The 21,889-nt window shown below is 46.1% G+C and overlaps 1 protein-coding gene across 2 annotated transcripts in view; it reads right to left on the reverse strand.

The window, feature by feature from the left end:
- Nucleotides 1–10,721, reverse strand: part of CHFR (checkpoint with forkhead and ring finger domains) — a 22,385-nt gene extending 11,664 nt beyond the window's left edge. For both annotated transcript variants that reach the window (XM_029223227.1, XM_029223224.1), the window contains exons 1-8: nt 10,633–10,721; nt 10,333–10,476; nt 6,840–6,939; nt 4,393–4,502; nt 3,444–3,503; nt 3,099–3,317; nt 2,538–2,705; nt 21–174 (exon numbers count right to left, since the gene is read on the reverse strand). In XM_029223227.1, coding sequence (XP_029079060.1) covers nt 21–174; nt 2,538–2,705; nt 3,099–3,317; nt 3,444–3,503; nt 4,393–4,502; nt 6,840–6,939; nt 10,333–10,465 — 944 coding nt within the window. In that variant the 5' untranslated portion in view covers nt 10,466–10,476; nt 10,633–10,721. The remainder of the gene's footprint in view (nt 1–20; nt 175–2,537; nt 2,706–3,098; nt 3,318–3,443; nt 3,504–4,392; nt 4,503–6,839; nt 6,940–10,332; nt 10,477–10,632) is intronic.
- Between the last annotated feature and the right edge of the window lie 11,168 nt (nt 10,722–21,889).

The raw sequence follows: 21,889 nt of genomic DNA on the forward strand, positions 1-21,889 counted from the left end.
CGCAGGCCCTGCGCGCGCACCTCACACAGTCGTGCAGCAGGTCCTGGCAGATGATGCACGTGAGAGTCTCCTCCATCTTGTCTGGCTTCACGGTCGCAGCTCTGACGTCGAGGGTACTGTAGGGGTCTCCGCCTGGGTCTGTGACCAGGGGCAGGTTCAGGGCAGGCTCCCCGTCTGCAAGGGAAAGGGACACGTTCTCAACATCATGACCATGGAGGAAGTGCACTCCATCTCTTGGTTTTACAGATGTCTTAACCTGTGGACAGGAGACCCAGTCCTCCCTGTATTTTTTTTTAATCTTTAAATTTTACTTATTTATTTACTGGCCACGCTGCGGGGCATGTGAGATCTTAGTTCCCCGACCAGGGATCGAACCCGCGCCCCCTGCAATGGAAGCTCGGAGTTGTAACCACTGCACCACCAGGGAAGTCCCCTCACTGTATTTGTTTTTTTAACATCTTTATTGGAGTATAATTGCTTTACAATGGTGTGTTAGTTTCTGCTTTATAACAAAGTGAATCAGCTACATGTATACATATAACCCCGTATCTCCTCCCTCCTGCTTCTCCCTCCCACCCTCCCTATTCCACCCCTCTAAGTGGTCACAAAGCACCGAGCTGAGCTCCCTGTGCTATGCGGCTGCTTCCCACTAGCTATTTTACATTTGGTAGTGTATATACGTCCATGCCACTCTCTCACTTCGTTCCAGCTTACCCTTCCCCCTCCCCGTGTCCTCAAGTCCATTCTCTAAGTCTGCATCTTTATTCCTGTCTTGCCCCTAGGTTCTTCAGAACTTTTTTTTTTTTTAGATTCCATATATATGTGTTAGCATATGGTATTCATTTTTCCCTTTCTGACTTACTTCACTCTGTATGACAGACTCTAGGTCCATCCACCTCACTACAAATAACTCAATTCCGTTTCTTTTTATGGCTGAGAAATATTCCATTGTATATATGTGCCACATCTTCTTTATTCATCTGTCGATGGACACTTAGGTTGCTTCCATGCCCTGGCTATTGTAAATAGAGCCGCAGTGAACACTGTGGTACATGACTCTTTTTGAATTACGGTTTTCTCAGGGTATATGCCCAGTAGAGGGATTGCTAGGTCGTATGGTAGTTCTATTTTTAGTTTTTTAAGGAACCTCCATACTGTTCTCCATAGTGGTTGTATCAATTTACATTCCCACCAACAGTGCAAGAGGGTTCCCTTTTCTCCACACCCTCTCGAGCATTTATTGTTTGTACATTTTTTGATGATGGCCATTCCCTCACTGTATTTTAAAGGGCATTTTTACAAAGGTTCAAAGTAAGTCTCATAATCCAGTATGTTTAAGTTTTGTTTTATAATAGTTAACAGCATAAAAAAGACACTCAGGATACACGGGTGAGAGATAAAGGCCAGGTGTCAAATAGCATTTGTGTGTAAAGTCATTTTTGTTTAAACAAACAAAAAATGTGTCCCATATGCACACAGGAAAGTGCTGGAAAATACAGACCCTCAAATGTTACCAGGAGCTTAAATTTTTTTTTTTCTGCCAGTGTGTTTTACTTTTTTTATAATCAGAGATTAAATTTATTTTTAATAAAAAAAAAACTTACAATTTAAAAAGTCAAACATTTAAAAGAAAACCAAAGCAGCAGCCCTCTGCCCCAGCCTGTCCTCAGCTTCACCCTCCCTCCTTTGGGGAAACAACTTTCGTGTCTTCTGTTTCTTCTGGTCCGGACCTCTGTGTTTCTGAATTGTCATGCTATGTTTAGGCTGATGGATTTTAGACATCATCTCCTCACATCCATTAAAGCAGAGAAGGACTCTGCCCTTCTGGGTCTCCTTCCCAATATTATTCTAACACAATTATTGGTTCAGTATATTGTATTTATATTATTATGCTTAAATATTCACTGCTCACACAGTATAATTTTCTTCCTTATACAATTTTTCATTTCTCATAGAGTTAAAAGTGGCTCCATTTTCATACTTATTTTTATGTACCTGTTGCTGACTCATCCCACACCTCCCCAGGCCAATCAACTCAATTTTCCACTCAATACATCAGATAATGCAGTTTCTTTCCGAGGCCCTCCCTCCTGTCACACTGCCCCAATCCAGGGGAAGCTCTCAGGCCTGCCTCACAGCTACTGTCCTCCCAACAACATTCCCAAAAGTTTTTACAATCTTTTTAACTTTGACTTTTAAAGTATAGATTTTTCTCAAAATCACCTTTAACGTGAAGGTTCAAGCTATCACTTAAAGATAATATACTCTTAAAAACTGGCTGCTGTATCAGGACAGAGCTGCAACCCCAGACTGTGGTCTCCAGACCAAGAGCATATCCTGACAGTAAACACAGTTCAATCCCGACGGTGCAGACAGGAAAGAAAAGGCCCAGATTGCCATCTGGAAGATGCTGAGGTACCACAGGTGTCAGCTGAAGACAGGGTCCTCCGACTTCTGCAGATGGTGGGGCCCCAACAGGCTCAGATGGGACGGTGCTGCCGGGGCGCCAAGGCTACACGCAACCACTGGACTCTGACCTGCTTTTACTCTCTTCTTAACGGGCTCCAAGTCCTCCTGGTCCTTGGGTTCCGACAGAGAAAAGGACGCCCCCTCTCTTGCTGGGAGAGCCAAAGGGAAGATGGCGACTTCATCACTTGCCACAGATGGACCACACCCTTTTGGGGAGACGTCTGCACCTCTCGAGCCTGTGAGAGGGACAAACAAGAGACATCCTGATTCACCTGCCTCAGAAGAAGAGACAGCAGTTCAAAGCGTCACTGATTCAAACCAGGCGCAGGTAATCCAAGATGTCATTAAAAAACAAACAAACAAACAAACGGAAGAGTTCACTTTGTGTGATTTTTACAGTATATGAATTATAACCTGTGAAGAATACCACAGTATTGTAGTCCCTGGCCTTCAGCCTGTCTCTTGGGGATGGAACAAGACATTTACTCCTAGAGAAATCTTACTACTGACAGCCTGATGCCTGACACCACCTCTGAACTCCTCAGTGGCTTGTCTGTCTCCGTAACAATGCAGGGCAGGATTAGCGAACAAAGGGCAACGCAGCTACCACCCTGAGATCCCCATCTCACCGGAGCTGGAGGGAGGCCCTCGCGCTGCAGAGGTGGGCTCCATGGAAGAGGTAGAGGCCGTGGGGAAGAGGTCCGATGTGGACGTTGATGGCTGTGGTTCCTCAAAGCACACCTGAGTGGCGGGTGGCGATGGCAGGACCTGGGGATCCTGGGGGTCGTCGCCTCGCCCTGCACCTGAGGTATCTTTGGTCACGTGGAACACGTTTTCTTTATTAGCTTCTGTAAGCACAAAGAAGCAGGAGCATAACACAGTCGGGGCGCAGGGGGAGCCGCTGCGTCAGGAATACATTCCAGCGGATGAAGAGTCAACGCACGCACCCGCTCCTTTGCGAAAATCTTACTTACCGAAGGAGTCTTGCGTTACGCCTTGCTTTTCATGGAAGGATTCGTAGAGGTATGCCACGTCTGAAGGAAATTAACCGAACCGGAGTGGCGTTCGCCACACGTCAGGAGAGCTCATCTTTCTCTTCTGCTCCCTCCCATCACCTCACGGTCACTTTGCCCTTGTTGACTAGTTCGACTTATCAGCTAGTAACCACATCCGCCGGTTTAAGGGATTTTAAAGCAAGTGATCCAAAACATCTGAACCAAACTTAAAATAAATAAGCCTCAGAAAACCATCCGGCGTCAGGAGGCAGACTAAGGCAAGCAAAGCGGTGAGGAGGAGTGAGGCTGTGCCTTGTCATTTCAAACCACCAGGACCGGACACAAGGCCCTTCCCTGTGGCCGGGGGCTGGCTTTGACTGCTGAGGGCAGTCTAGGGCATACCCGCCCTCTTCTTCCTATTTCCGGGGTAACCTTCGAAGGACTCCCCTAACTCTCCCTGTCCTGCATCATTCTTCTCCCGCCAACACAGGCGCAGATGCTCAGAGCTGGAAAAGCCCTCACGGAATATCCCGTCTAACCTTTGCTGTCTCCCGTAAAGCCTCCCAAAGCAGAGCTGTCCGTGGCCTCCAGCCCCCATTCTAGGCCTTATTCTCCTCACTCAGGTGCCCTCCTCACCGCCCCCCCGCACCCCGTCTCCCTGGCTACCATATCGAGCCTGTGGCTCATGGCCACAGTGGCATTTGTGAAGAATGGCTGGGGCTCAGCCCACGAGGTCAACACTCCCATTCTTCAACAGACACTACCCACACCAAGAATGTACATGAACGAAAAAGGGGACGCAGCTAGTACTAACATTCCTTCAGGAAATACCTGCTTCAACAGCCTCTTCCCACAATGCTTCCCCGCTGTGGCAGGGTCCCCTGCTGCACCACCCGTGAGTCCAGCCCAGGAACCCCCCCTCCCTTACTGTGTTCTGGCTCATTCTTCCTGTACACCAAGTAGATGACGTCCCCAGTCTGTAAAGGGCAAGTCTGCTTCTTAACAACCTTCAGCTTGTTAATTACTGTTCCGTTGGTGCTGTAGGGACAACAAAAATCCAATTTATCCTACTTAAAACAACTTGGAGTTAAAATTTTCCTTTTCTACAGCCGGTAGGAAAGCAGTTCAATACCACCACTTTGCAAATGACAGAACACTCATAGGAATGATGTAAATACTCGTGCCACCTTACAATTCTCTTGAGAAGAACCTTGCCTGTTGCCCCCTCACTCACAGCCCAATGGTGTGTCAAGTGTTTTAACGCCTCCGCTGTGCCAGCCCCACGTTCTCCTCCTGGTGGAGCCCTGGACGCCCACCAGCAGCACGTGCTCTGATTCCCAGCTTCTCTCTTCTCTCTCTCTTCTTCTCTCTCTCTTCTGCACCACGCTTTGTCGACAGGCCTAACCCTGCTCCGGCAGCCGCGGCCCAGCTCAGTTCACTCCTCACATGAGCACTGACCCTCCTACGACATGGGCTCTGGGCAAAAGCAAATCGACGCAGGGCTACCGAGCAGAAGACGGCACGGTCCCTGCTGCTGGGAAGTCACTCCAGTTAATCAGGGACCACAGTGCCTGATGGGAAGGCACGGCCAGGAGACACCAGGACCTCAGTCAGGCGGGACAGGAGGCACCTCCCTGAGGAGGGGTTCCCGCAGGCAAGGGGAAGAGCGCACCAGACAAAAGTCAAACTCGGCAACTGAGCAAGCCCTCCCCGCCCCTTTCCAATTTCAGGCGCTCAGTCCACACGGGCCCCAACTCCACGGCCCCACTCCTAAGGCCCCCAGTGCTGAAGAGGCGTCGTCACCTTTCCCTCTGAGCAGATTGCCACTACTTTAGATTTCTGTAAAGGGCCAGGCAGGAAATAGTTCAGGCTGCGCGGTCACGCTGTCTCCGTCCCAACTCCTGCAACCAACAGGTGGCAGGTCCCTGGAGGGCTGGGCTGCCTTCCCAGTAAAGCCCCAATTACAGAGACCAGCAGAGCTGCTGCAGCACTGCCGCGGCCTCTGCTGCCAGGCTCTCCCCACGACCTATCCTCAAGCTCTTTCTAACCCAGAAGTCTGATTTCACTTTTCCGCTTAAACCCCTCGGTGACTCTTCACTGCTCTGAGGGCTAACGTCCAGTCTCTCCAGCATGGACGTCGGGGTCTTCCTGATTGCACCTCGGGGCCTCTGCACCTGCGGCTCCTCCCACCTGGAACACCCCCGCCCCTCCAGCCACCTCGGCCAAGGAAGGCAGCAGCCTCTAGAAGCTGGAAAGGACAGAGGATGGCTTCTCCCCTAGAGCCCCCAGAAGGAGCTGACGCCAATGAGACCTGAGATGGACTTTGACCACCCAGGCCTATAAGATCACAGATTTGTGCTGTTTTAGCCACTGAGCCTGTGGTAATCGTTACAGCAGCCTTGGGAAGCACATACTATCCTGTGGCCAGGGTGGGAGAGCCAGGGCCTGAGGCAGAAAGAAGACTCTGGAACCAGCACTGTTACTGTACATTGTGCTGAGAAATACAGGACTTGACCTGCTACCTATCGGAGGAGGAAAAGCAGCATCCGTTCTTCCTAATAAAACCAAATTCCTGGTCTTCTATCCCTCAAACTGCTACTTACCAAAGAATCTCACAGCACTTGACCTTCACAACAATAAAAAAAATCACCTTGTGGGAAAGGCGTGTTCTCAACACACTGTTGGATGGCTGTCCGCCACTCACACCTTCCACCCAGCATTCCTTCCCATAAACTTACCCCAGGAAAATCATCAGACATGAATGGAAAGGGTTTTGGAGGAGAGTCACTGCAGTGTCATTTATAAAAAGAAAAAGTCAAAATAATAACTTTCCATCAGTAAGGGAGCTGACAAGTTATTATATAATAATGAAAAAGATGAGATGGACCTAGACATACGGACATGATGAGCACTCTGCAAACATTCCAAGTAAAATAGATACACAGTATAACAGTATAATCTCATTAATACAAAATAAATATGTATGTATTGTGTGGGTGAGTGGAATTTTGGAAAGCTTTTCACTTTCATGTACTACTTATGTGGTATAATAATAATAAAAAAAAAAGAAAGACTTCTTGATTTGGGGAAGTCTAACTTGAATAGGTTTGCAAGAACCCAAAATGTATCACTGCCTTTTAAGTCTTATTTCTGAGCTGTTTTTGCTTTAACCTGAATACATTTAAGAATGGTCACAGACACCAAAGTGTCACTAAGTAGCCCATCCTGGAAACCAGAAAATACATCTTCCAATACCCAGAGACCCTATCGGACTACTGAGCTATAGAAAGCAGGCCCTTGTCTCTTCTCTGCACTCACTGGCTTCAAGTCGGCTTCCTGAAGCTACAAGAGGAAAGAAGTTCAGAAAGAGCTTACCTGGTATCTTCCAGCGACACCTGACCAGATTTTTCATCCACTATAATTTTACAGTGATCTCCAGAGACCAGTTTATTGCCGGGGAATGAAAGGTCACAACCTAAAACAGTGAGGGGGGCGTGCTGGATACGACCGTGGGTACCGGGCATAATACCGCCCTTTGCTTAAACAAAGCACGCGGCTGGAAGTCAAGACCCACGTTGTACCCACTTACGGAGACAGCACTTAATCAAGTACAAAGAAACTTTTAAAAAAGCATTTAAGTGTTAATCCAAAGTAAGGGACAGGGACTATGTCTTGAACCTTTCTGACTCCTCCTTGCCTAGAGGATATGCACCATCAACACCTCCAGCTACCCATCAGCTGCTTCTTGGTGACATGTTTACAATATGCATGCATATGCAGATAGCCTGGTAAGTACTACAGAACTTTAAAAAACTATGGGGCTTATTAAATAGCTTCAGTATCTTAGTCCTTAATATCTTCTGTGTAACCTAAGGTTTCATAAATCATCACAAAGTTAAAGCAATGACAGAGTCACAGAAAATATGAATGAGTAAATTATCATAGGCACATGTACGCGTTTAAGAAAATTTAAAACAGAAGGGGGATGCATCTATAGCTCAATACAATTTTTATACCTCATCAAATCCAAGAGGAAAACCCTCACATGCTTTGTTCTCTCCTTAAATCAAAAGAATAAAAGTGGGCTTCCCTGGTGGCGCAGTGGTTGAGAGTCTGCCTGCCGTTGCAGGAGACATGGGTTCATGCCCTGGTCTGGGAAGGTCCCACATGCCGCGGAGCAGCTGGGCCCGTGAGCCATGGCCGCTGAGCCTGTGCGTCCGGAGCCTGTGCTCCGCAATGGGAGAGGCCACAACAGCGAGAGGCCCACGTACGGAAAAAAAAAAAAAAAAAAAAGAATAAAAGCTTTCAGGAGTGTTTTAATACTGAGTCACTAATCTCCTTATAACAGGTTTGCACCATAGCTACTAAGGTTTATAGTACCTTTATTTTATTTTGGGCCGCGCCCCGCGGCTTGCAGTATCTTAGTTACCTGACCAGGGATTGAACCCGCGCCCTCAGCAGTGAAAGCACAAAGTCCTAACCACTGGACCGCCAGGTAATTCCCTACAGTATCTTTATTTTTTAAAAACCAAACGTGGGAAGCAGTACTGGTACCCGTCAACTGGTGGTGAATTAATAAACACACTGCAGAACATCACCCAGCAACAAAAAGGAACAAACTACTGATATATGTAACTGCCAAGGATGAACCTCAAAAGCACCAACCAAGGGAAGGCAGCCAGACCCAAAGACTGTGCTACAATACAGCGTGATTCCCCTTAGACGGCATTCTTATTTGGTCTCCTTGCAGCCCCAGACCCAGGCTGGTCACCAGGCTTTGTCACTGGAGTGGGGTTTTACTAGGCTTCTCCACACCTGAACATCTGCATTCCAACTGAGAACTGAAATACCTGTGCTAAAGTTCTACTGTTGGTATTTGCCCTGCTTGTCGTTCAGCTGGTTACTCTCTCCATGGTTGGTACACATCTCTGCCACTCCCTGAGAATGGGAAGCTCTTTGGGAAGGCGAGAACCCCTGCATCCTTCCACACACGTCAACTCAGCTCTCCCTTTTCCTCAAAATAAGGCCTTGTATGTAGCAGGCGTGCAATAGTTTTAAAATAAATCTAGTTCTACAACCTGAAACCCTATCCCCCAAAGTGACTGTATTTAGAAAGAAGGCCTGTAAATGATAAAAGTTAAATGACATCATTAGGGTGGGGCCTTAATCTGATAGGGCTGAGGCATTTATAAGAGGGAGACGCCAAAGATCTCTTGGTCCAGCAGGCCAGGACACAGCGAGAAGGCAGCTGCCTGCAATCCAGGAAGAGGGTTCTCACCAGGAAACAAACTGACTGTCACCGTGATCTTGGACTTCCTAGACTCCAGAACTGTGAGAAATATATTTCTGCTGTTTAAGCTTCGTGATCTGTGGTATTTTGTTATGGCAGCCCGGGCAAACTATGTTTTGCTGGAAAGGTTAATATATTCAAGGAAAGGACTTCCATTAAGAATCAACTCAACAACACATTTTTGCTCCTTGTATTAGCATGTAAAATGATACTACAGTGTTGTGTTATAACAACAATGGCTAACATTAAGTGCTAACTCTTAGCCAGGCTCCTTCTAAGCACTTCACTCACGATCTCCTTTAATCTTCACAGTGACCCCATGAAGTAGCTACAAAGGCACCGGAAGGTAAATTGGCCCAAAGCAGGTTATGCAGTGGTGGTGATGCTGGTGGCCTAGGGGGCGTGAGGGTGGTGGTCTCCAGGCTTCTGCTCTTCACCAAACTTCCATTCACACCAAATAAAGACAATACATCTTGAAAAGTTTCTAATGATATGTAAATATTTTTAAAGTTGTAAAAAAAAAAAAAATTAACTTGATATTGGGATTTAAGACTGCCTCCCCAAAAAACCCCAACCAAAAACAGGTACAGGTGCATGATGATGGGTAAAATGAAACCAAAGAACATTTGCTTTTAAACACTAATCTTTCTCATTATCTCTTGCTTAAAGTATAAAGTCAGTGTGACAACTAATTAATTTGCAGAAAAACGAAATATTTTTGTTGGCCTGATCAGTGCACTTCACTCCCAGTAGGAAAGCTACAAGGGAGGTTAAATCATCAGATGGCCGCTAGGAGTTTAGAGGCAGCAAGCGTGGGGGGCGGGGCAGGGCTCTTCCTCTCACTAGTTACAGGACTTTCTTCAAGGCCGTAGCTTCCCACGTTCATTACATCAACAAATATTTGAGCAGCTCTATTCTAGGAGCTGGGACTTGAGATCTTTTTTTTTAAATGTAGCTGCCTACGGCTATAAATTTCCCTCTGAGCAAGGCTTACCTGCATCCTCTAAGTTTTGGTACATTAAATTTTTATTTATCTCAAAGTATTTTCTAATTTCCCTTTTGATTTCCTCTTAGACCCACTGGTGGGTTAAGAGTGTTATTTAATTTCCACATATCTGTGGATTTTCCGGTGTTCCTTCTGCTAACTTATTTCTAATTTCACTCCATTAAGGTCAGAGAAGATGCTTTGGGTAGTAATACCCTTGAGAAAACCGCATTCCAGGGGATAAATTATTGCACCTACTTCATAACGTTGCAGTGAAAATTAAATAACCTGCATGAAACACGCAGAAGTAACTGGGCCGATCAATACGTGAATAAACGGCAGCTGTTACACGACGGCCCATTCCACCGGAAAAACCGGGCAGCAGAACGCGCCGCGCCCAGGAGCCTCCCACAGCCCAGTGGGCCCGGTCTCGCCCAGCCCCCGCTCTCAGGTCCCGGCTCCAGTCCCCCAGCACTCGAACCCCGTCGGCCGCCCCCATCCCGGGTCCCCGGTCCCCGCCCCCGTGCCCGGACCCGTCCCCGGCTCGCCCCCAGTCCGTCCCACGTCCCCCATGCCCGCTCCCCGCCCCGCACCTCTTCTCCGCCCGATGGTCCACTCCCGTTTCCTCAGGAGGACGTGCGGCTCGCCCTCCTCGGCGCCCAGGCGGAGAAGCCTCCCCCACGGCTGCTGCTGCGGCGGCTGCTCGCCTTCCCCCGGCCGCTCCATCGGCTTCACATCTGACGAGACCCGGAAACGTCGGGCGAGACCCGGCCCGCGAAGGCAGAGGCTGCGGCCCGCCGCTCCTCCTCGGCGCCCGCGCCACGCCGCCGCGGCCCGCGCCGCCAGCCCCCCACCCGGGTCCCGACGGCCGCCCGCGCCCGCCGCCCTCTTACCCCCAACCCCGCGCCGAACCCGGAACCGGCCGCGCGGCCGCCGCCGCCGCTGTCAACGGACATCTCGGATCCCTCAGCTGATCCGTGAGGCGGGGCCAGCGGCGTCCGGGCCCTGCGATTGGCTGGTGGTGGCAACCACCGAGCGCGGCGGCTAGAGCGGAACCTGGCGGACTGCCTTCGAGAGTGGACGCGTGGAGGCGAGCAGAGCGTGCGCACACTGGAGGCTGCGGGGCTGGACGTCCTCTTTGATGCTGGCCGGGACGATTTGGTGTTCCAGGATCTCGGAAGTAGCTGCGGTCAGCGCCATGTTAAGTCGGGGCAAAAGGCACGGAGTGATTTGGGCGTTGGGCCCCGAAGCAAATTCCCAAAGCGGTGTTGGAAGTGCAGAGGGCGTTTAGATATACAAAGGGACGGTCCGCCTTACAGATGACGAGGTAAACGCAAGTCGAAACTTTCGGGTGCCAATTTCCCCGCGATCGGAAAGTTGGTAGTGCCCTGGGAGAGCTCTGGAGAGCGCGAGCATCTCGGTTGCGGGTCTGCACCTCTTGGAGGGGGTGGTGCTGTCTTTCGTTTTTAAACGCGCGTTTCGGTGGCTCAGCGATTCCGCTTCCTGGGGTCTAGCGGCGTTGCGGTGTGTGTGCCCGGGGAGGATGCCCTGGGGTCGTCCGTGCCGGGCGCGTGGGAGTGCAGGTGCGGGTCGGCCAGATGCCGAGTCGCGGGGGGGCGCCGTGCGGCCCCGGGCTGCGCGGTTCAGAGCAACAAGGCCATGCCTGACCGACGGGGACCTCGAGATGGAAGTAGAAAGGACAGATGTGTTCGTGCGCTCATAAAAATAATGTGAAAGGACAGAAAATAGCAGTGGCTGCCTCGTGAGAGAGAGCAGAAGTCAAGGTAGTGAGGGAGACATCTTTCGCTCTGTACTCCTTTGTGTAACTTAAACATCATTTGTAGTATTTACCTTTTTTTCTTCAGATAAAAAAATGTAACCATTCTTTCTCTGAGACTGTTTTCCAGTATTGTTTCGTGGGGGACTGAGGTTACTGCACTTGCTCTCTGAACCAGGGCCTAGCCTGGCATCAGGAGTGTTTGGAGGGCCTGTGTTAGTCTACACAAGGCCGACCTGCTGCGGAACCAGGATGACATTGAGCCGAAGGAACAGCCCAGGCTTCTTGGGTGACAGGCTTCCAGACCTCGGGGACAGTGAGCTAACTCAGGCCAGAGGCCCATGTCAACTTAGTCTTAAAAAAGCGCATCTCTCCTGTCCGTCTCAGATTCAGGACACAGGAAAGGCCAGAATTTAAAATTCCTCTGAAGAAATTTGGTTTAGGGGGAAAAGAAGCGAATCACAGCACCCTAGCAGACTCTTTGGGTGTTGGGGGCAGTAGGTGCCTGGCTAATCAGGCCTTTCTGTTCAAATGGAAGCCCTGTTCTTGGGATCACAGCTGGTGTAGCCCCAGCAGCAAGGTAATCAAGGGACCTGCCAAACTCCATCATTTCCTGTTCTACTCACCTGAGTTGGGTTGTTTGGTTACTGTATTAATTTCCCATTACTGCTGTAACTAATTACTGCAAATTAGTGGCTTAAAACAACACAAATTTAACAGTTCTGGAGGTTAGAAGTCCAAAATGGGTCTCATTGGGCTAAAATCAAGGTATTGACAGAATGGATTCCTTCTGAAGGCTCTCGGGGAGAATCCGTTTCCAGTCTTTTCCAGCATTCCTTGGCTTATGGCCTCTTCGTCCATCTTCAAAGCCAGCAGTGCCCCGCTGAGTCTTTCTTACCAGGCTGTATCTTTGTTACTGTCTAGTACCTCCATCTTTCGCTTATAAGGATCCTTGTGATTAAATTGTACCCACCTGGATAATCCAGAGTAATCTCCCTATTTAAAGGTTCATAATTTATTCACGTATGAAGAGTCACTTTTGCCATGTACGTTCCAGAGAATAGGAAGTGGACATAGTTGGAGGCCACTATTCTGTCTACCCCAGTTACCGATCTCTGCTGTTTCTAAATAGGGATCATCTCCATTTGCCTGATTCCTGGATAATGTTCAAGAAAAAGTGGTAGGGAGATATGTGAGGTTATACAGACTATTTTAAAAATTTAGGTATCCACCTTGACCATTCCTGGGCATGGTGCTTCCTTGTTTCACCCTCGAGCAACAATGGGCAAGCCTGAGTGTTATCCCTTGCAGGTGGCTATCCAGAAGGAATCATAAGGGATGAAAATAAAATTTAATTCTGGTTCGTTCAGCTGAATTTTCTTGTTGCAGTGACACAGTCTTGAATCATGAGAATAATAATCGCTTGGCTGGGTACACTGCTTTCTGATTTCCCTTTCACTGGCCCACATAGGGCAAAGTGGGAGATACAGTGAGTCTCTGAAAATTTTGGAAAAATGCCTTTGTCCCAATCCACACCTTCATGTGAAAAGTCTGGGCATGAATTTGGGTTAATTGTTGAAAAGATAAAGTGGTAACTTCTGAATACGCTGATTGTGTAGCAGTGAAGAGAGAGCAACAATGTTGGTGATTTGGAGCAGGGTGACCGTTAGACCCTGGGAGGTACAGGGAGTTCATGGGGCAGCCAGTGCGCTTTTTGCCCCCTCATCCAGCACTGATTCAACAGCTGTAGCTGGCAATCTGACCTGCAGGCAAACTTGTCATGCCCACCCATATCCTATAAAAACAAAAACCTGACTCCCAGATTCCAGTCCAAGGTGTAAGGAGCTTCAAGTTATCTCTCCCAGCCTCACAACAAGAAAAAAGCTGAAGAAGCTGGAAATAAACAGCTCTTCTCAGATCTAACAGATAATTGACCCCAAAATTGTAGAGATAGAAAAATACAGGGAATCAAAACTTACCAGAGCAGAAGCCACTACTGGAGCCAGTACCAGGATAGTAAAACTTACATGTTAATTGGAAAATGGCCAGAGGCTCAGTGTGGACAAGCTTGAAAGTTAAAAACTCCAGGGGGTGCCAGTCTTAGAGGGGTCCTCACACTTTTGTTAATTTTACTCCCAGCAACCAAACACCCCCTTGTGCTCCTGGTAGGGGCAGGAGAAAAGTAAAAATTTTGAATATACCCAGAGCATTCTGTTCTCCTTCACAAAAGTCTGCCCTCAAGGGAAACTATTCCACCAGAACCTAACCTACTGGGGTTTTATTGGAGCCTACTTGACAGAGGGGAAGGAGAGAACCCAACTCAGCCTCCTCCAGCCTGCCTGCCACACATGGGAAGGGCAATACCCAACTCCAGTCTTCTCTAGCCTTCCTGTCTCACCTGAGGTGGGGGAGCTTGGAATAGAACAATCTGAGAAGCACTGTAAAGGTCACAGCCCAGGAGTACAGACTAAATAAATACTGAGACCTAATCATAAGCGGATAGACAGCTTCCCCGGCCCCACACATTAACAATACACCAATAGGGACGTTGTATAATAAGAGGGGGTTACAGCTGCAAGAACTGCAGAGCTCAGACCTTACTTAAGAAGTAGTCTCTTGGGCTTCCCTGGTGGTGCAGTGGTTGAGAGTCCGCCTGCCAATGCAGGGGATGTGGGTTTGTGCCCCGGTCTGGGAAGATCCCACATGCTGTGGAGTGGCTGGGCCCGTGAGCTGTGGCCGCTGGGCCTGCGCGTCTGGCTGTGCTCTGCAACGGGAGAGGCCACAACAGTGAGAGGCCCGCATACCACAAAAAAAAAGAAAAAAAGAAAAAAAAGTAGTCTCTAGGGAAACCCAAGGACAACAGGGGAGACAAAAACAAATACACCAAAGAGGAAATTTTAGTCTCTATCATCACCTACACCTATAGGAAACAATAAGCAACCTGCCTCCTAGCCAGATAAACATGAAACCTCACACTAAAAGCCTATTTACCTCAATTCCTTTTACCCAATGCATCATGTTCCACTTTCAACCAGAAGTCTACAAGGAAGACTAAAAGACAAAAACACAGTTTGAAGAGAGTAAGCGTCAGAATCGGACTCAGACACGGCAGAGATTTTGGAATTATAAGGGCCCTCATGGAAAAAGTGGACAACATGCAATAACAAATGGGTAATATAAACAGAGAAATGGAAATTCTAAGGAAGAATCAAAATGAAGTGCTGGAGAAAAACATTAACAGAAATCAAGAATGCCTTTGATGGGCTCATCAACAGACTGTACACATCCAAGGAGAGAATCAGTGAGCTTGAAAAGCTATGCCAACACAAACTTCCAATGCAGAAATGCAAAGAGAAAAAAAGTTTTAAATGAAAGAGAATATCAAAGAACTTTGATGGACTAACATGTAAAGGAAATACCAACAGGAGGAAAAAGAGAAAAAAACAGAAAAAAATATTTGAAATAATAATGGCCGAGAATTTTCCAAAATAATGACACCAAACCACAGGAATCTCAAAGAACACCAAGCAGGATAAGTACCAAAAAAATTACAACTAGACGTGTCATATATGCAGAAAACAGAACAATAAGAGAAAATCCTGAGGTGAGTAAGAGGAAAAGAAACAAAAGCCAAAAACACCTCACCTATTGAGAATCAGCATAAGAATTACGTCAGGTTTCTCTTCAAAAACCACACAAGGAAGAAGAGAGTGGAGTGAAATATTGAAAGTGTTGAAAGAAAAAAAAAAAACCAAACACTGAACTAGAATTCCATACCCTGCAAGGTTATTCTTCAAAAGTAAAGGAGAAATAAAGACTTTTTCAGACAAACAAAAATTGAGAGAATTTGTTGCCAGTCATCCTGCCTTGCAAGAAATGTTAAAACAAGTTCTTTAGAGAGAAAGAAAAGGATAAAGGTTAGAAACTCTGATCTACATGAAGAGTTAGAGAAGGAATAAGTGAAGGTAAAACAAAAACCTTTATTTTTCTATTCTTCAAAGAGGTAACATTTTGTTCAAAGTAAGAGCAACAATGTAGTCAGTAATTATAGCTGTAATAAGAGCTAGGAAGAAGGAATTGGGAATATTCTGTTATAAGATTCTTGTGTTACCATGAAGCAGTACAGTGTTATTTGAAAATGAACTTGGATTAGTTGTAAATGTTTGTTGCAAACTCTAGGGCAACCATTACAAAAAAAATTTTTTAAGTATAATTGATATGCTAAGAGAGGAGAAAAATGGAATCTTATAAAATGCTCTATTAAAATAAAAAAGGCAGAAAAGAATATAAGGAAAAAATAAGGGCGATGCATAGAAAACAGTAACAAATATGTAACAGTAACAAACATTCTACAAATATGGTAGATATTTACCTAACTATATCAATACTCACTTTGTTAATGGTCTAACTACATCAATTAAAAGACAGAGACTGTCCTTGTGAATTAAAAACAAAACAAAACAAACAAAAAACCATGAAGCAGTACAGAAAACCAGAAAAACCCAAGACCTAACTCTGTGTCAGCTACAAGAAACCTTTCAATATAAAGACACAGATATATTAATGGTAAATGAATGGAGAAAGTTATACTATGCTAACACTAATCAAAAGGAAGTGAGAGTAGTTACATAAATTTCAGACAAAGCAGACTTCAGAGCAAGGCAAATTATCAGAGATAATGAGAGGCATTACATGGTGCTAAAGGATTCAAACCTCCAAGAAGATATAGCAATCCTTAACGTATATACACTAACAGCACAGCATCAACATCTGTGAGGGAAAAACTGATAGAACTGCAAGGACAAATAGATTAATGCAGTATTATATTTGGAGGTTTCAACACTGCATATCAGTAATGGGCAGATCCAGGAAGGGCATAGTTGAACTGAACAGCACCATCAATCAGCTGGACTTAATAGACATTTACAGACTACATCATCCAATCAGGGCAGAAATCACATTCTTCTCAAGTTTGTCTGGAACATTCACCAAGATATGCCACATTCTGGGCAATAAAACAGTCGAACACATCTAAAAGAAAGTAAATCATACAAAATATGTTCTCAGACCACAATGGAATTAAACTGGAAATTTTCCAACAGATAGTTGGAAAATCTCCAAACACTTGGAGATTAAACAACACAATTCTAAATAACAAGCAAAACAATTTCTAAATAACAAATGGGTCAAAGAAGAACTCTCTCAAGAGAAATTTTTAAATATTTCAAACTAAATGAAAGTGAAAGTACAACTTAAAAGAGGATATATATATATATACATATAGCTGATTCGCTTTGCTGTACAGCAGAAACTAACACAACATTGTAAAGCAACTATACCCCAATTAAATATATATTATATATATATATAAGTATGCTATTTCTCAGCTGCTGAACCTGATATAAAAATTAACAACAACAACAAATTTGTGAGATGCAGTGAAAGCAGTGCTTAGAATGAAATTTATAGTGTTGAATGAATATATTAGAAAAGAAAAAAGATCCAAAATCATTAAGATACCACCTTAGGCAACTAGAAAATGAAGAGCAAACAATAAATGCTGGAGAGGGTGTGGAGAAAAGGGAACCCTCTTGCACTGTTGGTGGGAATGTAAATTGATACAGGCACTATGGAGAACAGTATGGAGGTTCCTTAAAAAACTAAAAATAGAATTACCATATGACCCAGCAATCCCACTACTGGGCATATACGCTGAGAAAACCATAATTCAAAAAGGGTCATGTACCACAATGTTCACTGCAGCTCTATTTACAATAGCCAGGACACGGAAGCAACCTAAGTGTCCATCGACAGATAAATGGATAAAGAAGATGTGGTACATATATACAATGGAGTATTACTCAGCCATGAAAAGGAACAAAATTGCGTCATTTGTAGAGACCCAATGGTGGATGGACCTAGAGTCTGTCATACAGAGTGAAGTAAGTCAGAAAGAGAAAAACAAATATTGTATATTAACACATATATGTAGAATCTAGAAAAATGATACAGATGAACTTATTTCCAGGGAAGAAATAGGGACGTAGACATAGACAATGGACGTGTGGACACGGGGGAAGGGGAGGGTTGGACAAATTGGGAGATGAGGAATGACATATATACACTACCATGTGTAAAATAGATAGCTAGTGGGAACCTGCTGTATAGCACAGGGAGCTCAGTTGGTGACCTAGCTGGGTGGCGTGGGGGGGTGGGAGGGAGGCCCAAGAGGGAGGGGATATATGTGTAAATATAGTTGATTCACTTCGTTGTATAGCAGAAGCTAACACAACATTGTAAAGCAACTATACCCCAATAAAAATTTTTTTAATATTTTCATGGGTATATACATATGTAAAATTCAACAAATTGTAGGTTTAACCTAAGTTCAGTATCTGTGTATCACTTAAAGGTCAACACAGCAGTAGAAAAAAAACCTGACTCAAACTGTAAGAGCTTTTAACTTTCTTGACAAAAAAATAATAGCTTTCTAAAACAGAATTAAGCTTATGAATTTATAAGCCAACTTTACAATTGGGCGTAAAAATGAACCCATAATTTACATACTAATGAATCTGGTGTTTCATTAGTAAATTCGCAGACTGCTTGGCTTAAGGCCATTGGAAAATATCTAAATGCATTCAGCATGGATGGGAAACGCATGCTGTCTGAAAGGAAGCAGTGGCTCTTGCAGATGTGGGCCAAACACACACAAAGGCAGAGCCATCCTGTCACTAACTGGTCATTTCTACATAGGGCAACTGGATGCCGATACCTAGATTAGATTAGACTGGGCCGAGGAAACCATGCCTCAGGTGATTAATATCTGACAGTCTAAGAAATTAAAAAAAAACCCTGCAGAATGAAAACTAAGAGTTATTTTGAAGGCTATAAAGGGTGAAATTAAAATTCACTCATGTATAAGACTTACAAAGTGAGACGCTTGACTGAGAAAAAATACTTTTCCTTCTGAGGAAAAGTTTAATGAGAGAGAATCTGGAAGACGGAAAGAAATCAGAGACACCTCGAGGAAGGAGACATTTATCTTTGTCTACTCTTTGTCACTGAGACCAGGGTTCATAGCCAACTCCATGTTTACCCATAGGGTGGTTTCAGCGTGGCTATAATCTCACAAAGAATCATAGGCCATCAACACCAGATGTTGTATGTAGGTCCCACCACCCTGGTAAAATCAATGGTCGAGTTTACCTCTATGCATCATCCCCACCAAGTACTCTGCTTTTACAGAAGACACTCTCCATAAGTGGTCGTCAGGAAGTTGTGCTACCAGGAAGGCAGGACAGTGGACAAGATGCTGTTGTTCCCCACAGAGCCTGTGACTTTACGGGAGAGGCCAAGCCATGTGCACACAGCAACCGCAACTCAGGCAGTGGGAACAGAGGCCTCGGGGGCACCTAAGACAACAAAGACTCCTGGATGGTCCTGAGGCTGTGTGACCCCAGAGTGGGGAGGGTAAGAGTTGGCCTCAAGAATGGTCAACTGCACTTGAGGTCAGACATGGCCGTAAGCAAGGTAGGAAATGCCAGACAGGTAGGAAATACCTACTCTAGTGCTCAGAGCTGAGGCAGGAGAGCTCCCACTCTATGAGCAATGCACCCTCGCTCCAAGGAAGAGTTCCAGTTTTAAAGATTATCTAAAGATCGCCTCCTTATTCTGCAGAGGTGCTTATTGTATTAGTGTAGTCATCTGTTCTAGAAGGCCACTCCCGTCATAACTAGTGAACACGATATGCTATCCCTGATCAATTCAATGAAAACACACTTTTCAGAAGCCAATTTCCCAAATACACCAAGCTTTAACATTCACCAACACCACTGACTTACCAAAATCTTACTATTAATAATACATACAGGGCTTCCCTGGTGGCCCAGTGGCTGAGAGTCCGCCTGCCGATGCAGGGGACACGGGTTCGTGCCCCGGTCTGGGAAGATCCCACATGCCGTGGAGCGGCTGGGCCCGTGAGCCATGGCCGCTGAGCCTGCGCATCCAGAGCCTGTGCTCCGCGACGGGAGAGGCCCACATACCGCAAAACAAACAAACAAACAAAAAAAACAACATACAGGGCTTCCCTGGTGGCGCAGTGGTTGAGAGTCCACCTGCCGATGCAGGGGACACAGGTTCGTGCCCCGGTCTGGGAAGATCCCACATGCCGTGGAGCGGCTGGGCCCGTGAGCCATGGCCGCTGAGCCTGCACATCCGGAGCCCGTGCTCCACAACGGGAGAGGCCACAACAGTGAGAGGCCCGTGTACCACAAAAAAAATAAAATAAAATAAAAAAATAATACATACATACATTTTGGGACTTCCCTGGTGGTCCAGTGGTTAAGATTACACGCTTCCCAATGCAGGGGGCCTGGGTTGGATCCCTGGTCAGGGAACTAGATCCTGCATGCCGCAACTAAAGATCCCACATGCCGCAACGAAGATCTCACATGCCACAACGAAGACTCAGTGCAGCCAAGTAAATAAATATTTTTTTTAAAAAAACATACATTTTAAGGCAATTCATATTTGGATGGGATGGTTTTTAACATTATTTGAGGATAGCTAGGAAGTTTTAGTTGAAGAGATTCTGTTTAATTTTAATGGAACCATTAAAAAGATTGTTACCTGTTTACTGTCAGGGTGGTTTAGTATTCTAATGAATATAATATTTACTTACAAATGTATACTTTGTCATTTGTATCCCAAATCTAATTATAAATTGAGGTGGAAAATGAGATAAAATCACAAAAGTAACCCAAATCAGGAAAACATTGATCTGTGAAAATAGAATCAGGAAACTCCTGGGAAAATACTGCTGTAACAGAGAGGAAAGTGTCCCCATTCCAGAGAAATTCCTGTGAATGTCCAAGAGTTAAGGAAAACAAGAAACTCTGAGTGACCAGAGACATTGAGGGAGAATCCAGAGACTACAAAATCAGGATTTTGATAAACACAGGATTCAGATAAATTCCAGATACCGTGGCAACACAGACTCCTTAAGTCTTAAAGGGAAGCCACAGGTAAATGGTATTTCACTGAGTTCAATAATTACTGATGTATATTCCACTTCTACTAGTGATTCTTAACTATTCTTTTTATAAAAGCCGTTTTGGGAATGTACACATGCCACTTCCCACCTCGAACCTCCTCTACCCCAGCCCTACCCAGTCTCTGAGAAAAGCCCAGCTATCCTACAAGAAGCACAAAAGCTTTTCTTTAAGTGACAATAGGTGATGAAATATAGGTGAGAAAAATTTAGAAATAAGTAAATCAATTCCTGTAAGAAAAAATGTACAAATTGTGTCAAATGCCCTCTAGAAATGAAAATCTGCCAATTTGCTATACCATGAATTGAGAGACAATATATTAAAAAAATTTGTAGGTGAGAATAATAATAAATAAAATTTAAATATACATCAGTGAAAATTTTTAATTTGGTGGCATATGTTCCTACATGTCAATTGCAAGCTGAGGAAGAAAATGGGGCAAAAATCACAAAATAACAGGGAAAACAAAGCCAAGAAGACAAATGACCCATCTGGTAGATCAGGCAGAGGAAGGAAGTCCAGGAACAAGTCCAGGAACGGACTTGGCCTGACACAGGAATTTCCATCATAGGTGGCTAGAAGTACAAAAGACCCTGGAAACTCCGAGGGGCCAGGGAGGTGGCGGAAGGATTCCTATCTTTAAGGAAGTGGGCAGCAGACTCTGCTGGGGCCGGGGGGAGGGGCCATGCAGGCCGGCACCCGCCCCAGCCCGAGCCCTGCTGCACAGACCCTCGCGGTGCGGTGTCAGCGCGGGGTAGGGCTGCCGCCCCGAGCCCGGGACAACGGCGAACCCCCGCTGCGGGGCCCAAGTGCCAGCCCGAAGCCGCCCCTGGGGCGCCCACACGGCGGACCCTGCAGATCCTCCGCCTTCCGCGCCGCCAGCTCTCCACCCCTTGGGACCCGGGACGGGGACTGAGCCAAAGCGCCGCAGTGGAGCCGCCTCCGCAGCGGGAACCGCCCCAGCCAACCTCAGCACCTAGGCCAACGGCAATTGTTCGCCTCCCGTTGCTGGGCAGGATGCTGTCTCCCGGCAACACAGAGGCGCGGAATTGGCCAACAGACGGACAAGGATTTTAGCCAATGGCGTCTTGCGCCAGTGGGCCGTGGGCGCCCTGGCCAATGGAAAACGTGAGCGGTCAGTTACTAAGCTGAAACCGGTCTCTACGCAGCGCGCCTGCGGAGGATGGAACCCAGAAGGCACTAGCTGAGCGTTGATAAAGGGAAAGAAAATATTCTCTGTGAGCCGGAATTAAAAGTTTTGCTTGCCTTCCTAAACCCACTAGGCTTTCAGTGTTGTTCAGCCTCGCTCATGTACTGCTG

Source organism: Monodon monoceros, unplaced genomic scaffold (assembly GCF_005190385.1).
Source record: "Monodon monoceros isolate NGI ecotype Baffin Bay Population unplaced genomic scaffold, NGI_Narwhal_1 Super_Scaffold_1, whole genome shotgun sequence".
Lineage (NCBI taxonomy): Eukaryota > Metazoa > Chordata > Mammalia > Artiodactyla > Monodontidae > Monodon > Monodon monoceros.